The sequence below is a fragment of the Micropterus dolomieu genome, linkage group LG12 (genome assembly GCF_021292245.1).
Source record: "Micropterus dolomieu isolate WLL.071019.BEF.003 ecotype Adirondacks linkage group LG12, ASM2129224v1, whole genome shotgun sequence".
Lineage (NCBI taxonomy): Eukaryota > Metazoa > Chordata > Actinopteri > Centrarchiformes > Centrarchidae > Micropterus > Micropterus dolomieu.
The window spans coordinates 15068948-15074776 of record NC_060161.1 but is presented as its reverse complement, the minus strand read 5'-3'; the positions used below and the strand labels follow the sequence as shown (position 1 = coordinate 15074776).

At 42.9% G+C, this 5829-nt stretch overlaps 1 protein-coding gene across 1 annotated transcript in view; it reads left to right on the top strand.

Annotated features, from left to right (window-relative positions):
* Window positions 1-567: 567 nt before the first annotated feature.
* The window catches only part of plcb3 (phospholipase C, beta 3 (phosphatidylinositol-specific)), a 52785-nt gene continuing 47523 nt past the window's right edge, over window positions 568-5829 (top strand). The window contains exon 1 of the mRNA XM_046064175.1: window positions 568-1146. Coding sequence (XP_045920131.1) covers window positions 1048-1146 — 99 coding nt within the window. The 5' untranslated portion in view covers window positions 568-1047. The remainder of the gene's footprint in view (window positions 1147-5829) is intronic.

Here is a 5829-nt window from a genome sequence, read left to right as displayed (position 1 = left end):
AACCAGCATTTTTGAAGCGTGACTTCATTTTAGGGAGCAACAGTCAGGATTTCTCAGTCAAGGCTGCTTTGATTTAGGCGATTCTTTTAAAAATGTGCCTAGCCCAAATGCTACTTTATGCAAGTGCAATATTAAATCACTGGAGTACACCTTTAAGTTCCAGCTGACAATCTGACTGCATTCTGGGAGACATTTGGAGTAGAGATGAAGTAAACATAAAAAGTGTGTAAACTTTTGGCAATGATCACCACAAAAATCTCTATTATTTCAGAAAATGAACGCAAATACACTATCATGTTCCCATGAATGTGTGCATAGAGTCACTTTTAGTAGACATGCAGCTGGCAGGCAGAGGAACTGAATTAAAGCACACCCCTTTTACACAAACTCCGACTGCCCCCCTCCTCTCTCATTTGTCATTCCCTAAGCGCTATCTGACGCTGTCTTTCTCCCTCACTCGTTCTCTCCTCTCGGAATCGCCCCCCCCCCCCCCCCCCCCCCCCCCCCCCCGAAAACATGCAGGGAGGAGAGGAGGAGAAAAGAAGAAACGCGTTGGAGGCGACAAGAGAGAGGAAGCAGAGAAAGTTGGTAGAGGAGCGAGAGGAGAGGAGAAGGGTCGGCCAGATGGGAGGAAGGAAGTAAAGGATCTCTCCGCGGGCTCAAGTGCGCGATTAAAGTATTCTGCATAAATAAACAAGTATATGCATCAAAGCCTATAATAAAAAAGCAGATCTGAGGCGCGCCACCGCGTTGCGTGGACACGGACAAGACAGCGGCGGAAAGCGCTGTAACAGCCAAGTTCTTGTCTTTCTCGGGCTTTTACTCCTCATGTTCTTCAAACTCTCGGTGCTCACTAACTTTTAAGATCAGTCTCAGAAAAGCTTCACCTCCTCTCCTCCGTTCAATTAACTTTCTCTCCGGAAAAGAAAAAAGAAGCTCCGGGGTGGAAGTGGAGGAAGGAAGAGCGTTTTTTTTGTTCCTTCCGAGGAGTCCAGCTCGCCGTAGCCGGGGTTTAGGCGTTGGCACCCGGGCAGGGAGTCCCTCGCCATGGCCGGGGCCAAGCCGGGAGTCCACGCGCTGCAGCTCAAACCCGTGTCCGTCCACGAAGCGTTGAAGAAGGGGGGCAAATTCATCAAATGGGACGAGGTGAGAATGACGTGTGTGAAATGTGCTGACAGCACTTCAGACATGTGTCGCTGTTAAAGTCCTAACGTGAAATGAAACAGACTGAAGTGCTTCTGATGCGATCAACTTTGACTGAAATACAAGAGACTGGACAGGACAATGAAGTGGCACACGAGACTCATGTGTGAAAGATACTGACAGGGTAGTGTGTGTAGGTAGGGGTGCAGGTGTGTGCACGCCTGTGGATCACAGAAGTCCACTGTATGCCAGAGTGTGTGTTGATCAGATTGTCTACTTTAGAACATTTTCCATCGGTGAGCAGGGCTTGAATCTGTGTTGTGTTGAATTCTTGTCAAGCCGGTTTTCCTCGGGCTCGGGTTCAGTTCACAGACGCCCTCTTTTCTCCTGCTATTTCTTTCTCTTTCTCTTGTTTAGACACCCCCCTCCCCCGCAGCGGGTTAGGGGAGAAAACACCTGTCTGAGTGACAGTCCGCGGGCTATATAGAAGGTGCGTCTCTTTGAGGGGTGTGGGAGTATTGAGTGCAGCAGCAAATCATACTCTGAAATGTCTTGAAATGTTAATGATTTTGTTGAAACTTAATTAACAAGTGTATTGTGCATTTTGTTTCTATGGCGCTTTAAAGCGCGTCAACACAAAGGTTTGAATTCCTGCCCTATTTTTCCTTCCGCATATTTGTGTAGCAGCGTTTGGCAATCCTGACATGCCCCTGCCCGTGTCATAGACCATAATAATAAGGCTATGTGTTATCTAGCCTGTGTGTGTGTGTGTGTGTGTAGGTGGGTGTGTATGTGTGTTGGGCTTTCTGAGACAGAGTGTAGGGCCATTCTGCAATCTTCTCCATAAAGAAAGGAGCAGTATGTGTGTGTCCATGTGTCTGAACAGCCAGCAATGATTAACTGAGTTGCTGAATGATGTGGCTCTTAACTGCAGGCCTGTATCTTTCATTGGAAAGCTCTGCCTTGTATTTACAATACAGTTTTATGCAAATGTCTATGTGTGCGTGGGTCATTGCAAGTCCATAGTTCCAATAAGGCGGTTATTGGATATGATGTCAGGTGTTGACACACATTCATAGAAAAATGGATAACACAAGTGCAACAATTGTAAAGTAAGAAAGTAAAACAATTTATTAGCAACAGAGCTCCACACACATTGTAATGATGACATGATGCGTGTGTGTGCGCGTGTGTGTCTGGCCTCTGAACGAATAAGGGTCTTGTCACGCAAACAGTGACTCCCATGTCCTCTTGATTTCCTTTCTTTTGCTCCCTCTCACACACACACAAACTCTCTCTGTCTCTCAAAGGGAATTCCCAGGAAATGGTTATGCTGGTGATTAAGTGTGTGAACACACAACAACATGTGCATGCCTTCTCCTTGTCTATCTTTCGTCTGCTCTATTTGCTGTTTCCCACTAAAATCAACAAATGAAATATGCAGAATGAATGGAGAGAGAGAAAGAGAGAGAGACATACTTCTCAGAGAGGAGTGATGTGGGGGGAGATGAGAAACAAGAAAAATGAGAGTATTTGGGGACTACATGTCAAAGATGCTCATTCACCAGTATCATAAAATGAGGCCATGACTGAGATGGTACAAATTTGATCTCCCAGCACTTGGCGTTTCTATTCCTCAAATTAAATCTATAGGCACTGTCTCCGATTCAGGATTAAAAAGAGTGGGAAGCGTAAAGCTGAGCAAAACCCAGAACACCTTTTGAAATGATTTGTTTACTTGTATAAAAAGAGCTGTTCCAGCATCTATACTCAGTGCAGTTATTCATCATATTTTCTAATCCTGGTTCATGAAATCTCCCATAAATTTTGATTGTATTGTGTTGCAAAAACATCTGCCTGGCCTGAATTTACGAAAAGCCCACTGACTCTTTATTCTTCTGTTTTGTCCCATAAGGCCACATTGCATTTTCTGGCAAATCCATATTGTGAATGTGGTGTTCAGTTGGCAGTCCTCTAATTTGTGACTAAATAAATGCCAAAGCACTACTTCAGTTAGTAATTTGTTGTCATCTGGACTCCGGCATCTTCTATAAGTCAGTTTTTGGATTGTCGACCCACAGAAAACTTATGTAATATTAAGTTATTTATCAAGGTAAAATGCTAAACGTTCTCTGGTTCCAGCTTCACAAATGTGAGGATGTGATGCTTTTCTCTGTTCTCTATTCTGTTCTCTATCAATACAATATGTTTTGAGTGTTGGACTATGAGTCAGACACAAAACGAGTGACTTGAAGATGGCGGCTTGAGCTGTGCCGGGAGACTGTTTGCTTTGCAATTTTCTTTTGCAAGTTATATGAACTAAACTATTGATTGATGAATCAATCAAGTGGCAGTCCCACAGTGCAGTTATCCTAGCAACATGCAGTAGTAATCCTGTCTAGTGAGACAGACTTCACATCCTCTAATACTCCTGTTTCTAGGTGCCTTTATTTGACCTGTACCATGCATTTTGCTGTTTTGTTCCATAATGCAATCCAGCTAATTTCTTGCCAGATTCATAATATAAACTGAGTTTAAAGGTGAGGCTGTCTACAAGGGAAGACCGTCAGTCTTCTGGATGATCACTTTATTTGCTCAGTTTTGTCATAATTGTATCTCAAAATTAAATCATTAATGACTTGTATAGTAGGTGCATAATTTACATTGCACTTTAGCCCTTATTTAACCAGAAAAACACTTTCTTTTACAAAAGAAACTTGCCCAAAGTGGAGGATAGTTAACGCAGATTAAAATTGTAAAAATATATATAGCATAACAGCATACAACCTTAGAGGTATAGAGCATTAACACAGTAAAATTATTCATGAAACCTTTTCTTAATATGGAATTTGAATGTCTGGTATGAAGGCAGTGTTTCCAGTGTTGTTTTTTACAAGTTCAGAACCAACTCTGGGGAAACTGAAGGTCGTGCATTTCAACTAAAACATGACTCAATCTGGCTCTGTTGTACAGAAATAAATGAACTACTAGTAGCAATTAGTTTTGTTTCTAGCAGTGAGTTGCTTAAAATTTATTAAGGTGAATATGTAAGATGGATTGATTACCTGGACGTACGATAAATAGGTTGTGCTCATCTCAAAGCAGTGTTTCCAAGGTTTTCACATGGAGCTCAGAAGTAATGGTCCACTAGGGACACATGGTTTATTTTAGTGTCTGTCTGTGTTCTAACAGGGAGGATGACCAATGGGCCACTGTCCCAGAAACGTGGTGTATTCCTTTAAGGACTTAGCAAAGTGCAAAAAGGATTGGGACACACACACACACACACACACACACACACACACACACACACACACACACACACACACACACACACACACACACACACACAAAGTGCCTGAGGGCAGTGCACTTTGTTTACATGAAACATTTGACCCCATCCCTCTCTTTTCACCGTCTTGCCCTCTATGTCCTCCCTCTTCATGGCTGATTCCTTCATCTTCTGTTCTCTCTCTTTTCCTCACAGCCCTTCATCCTGTAGACTGTCCTTTTTTCTTTCTTTACTTTTCAGTCACTACACTCATCTGTTACTGAGCTGCTGCTGTCGTCTACTTTTTAACTTGAAATAATCTGGATTAAACCTACAATTACTCTACTGTAGGCGCACACACACACACACACACACACACACACACACACACACACACACACACACACACACACACACACTGACTCATGCAAGGGGAGGAGGTGGAGGAATGCATTCCAGATTGAGTGTCTTTCTTCTGCGTTTCGGCCTGTGTACACACGTGTGCTTATGTGTGTGGCTGTTTTTGTTCTGGGTGTGTGTTTCACTTCGAATGACTTCCTGTTCGAGCTTGTTGTAAGGCTCCAGAGCCAAACCATTTTCCTCCTTTATCCCTCCCTCCCTCCGTCTGCTGCTGCGCTGCCTTCTGCAGCACCGGCCACAATTCAATTTAGAAGAATTCCAACTGGAATTCAGTTAAAATTCCTCCTAAACAACCAATTAAACAAACAGAGACAGACAGCTTGTCTACAGAGCAGCTGGCCGTCAGTGCACCGCCGAGTGCTTTGATATTAATCTTAAAAGTACGCGAAAGTCAAATACACAATCATCTTAACATGTGCCTCCTTCGCAGAGTGTTTCCACCGTTCTTTCAGATGGATTATATTTGCACCCGGTATTCAAAAAGACACTTCCAATGGGCCTCTTCCATGGACAATATGTGCCTTTGCATGCTTATTTTTTCAAAACAGGCACTGAATATGCATGAAAATGGATTTTATCTCAGCGTACAAACACTCATGTTTTCTTCAGTCAGAATCAAATGAGGAGAAGTGCACTTTTTGTGTGTGTGTGTGTGTGTGTGTGTGTGTGTGTGTGTGGGGGGGGGGGTTGATTTGTTTATGTTCACGTTGCACAATTACAAGCAAACCAGGGCTGGTAAACAAAGTCACAGGGAAACACTGGTTGCTCGTTAATTGGACATTTTAATTGGACATGACATCCTTTTAAGATTAGAGGTTTTGGCCCCAGTTCAGATCCCTGTAACTTGAGCAAAACATGATGGACCATAAAATGTTGCATTTCAAGGTAATTTCCTGCAGTTTGTCTGGAATTATTTTGTCCCTACAGACCATACATGTGTCTTCTTTGTTCAGTCTGATCAAAAAGTGTAAAAATTACAACTACTAAACTACAAA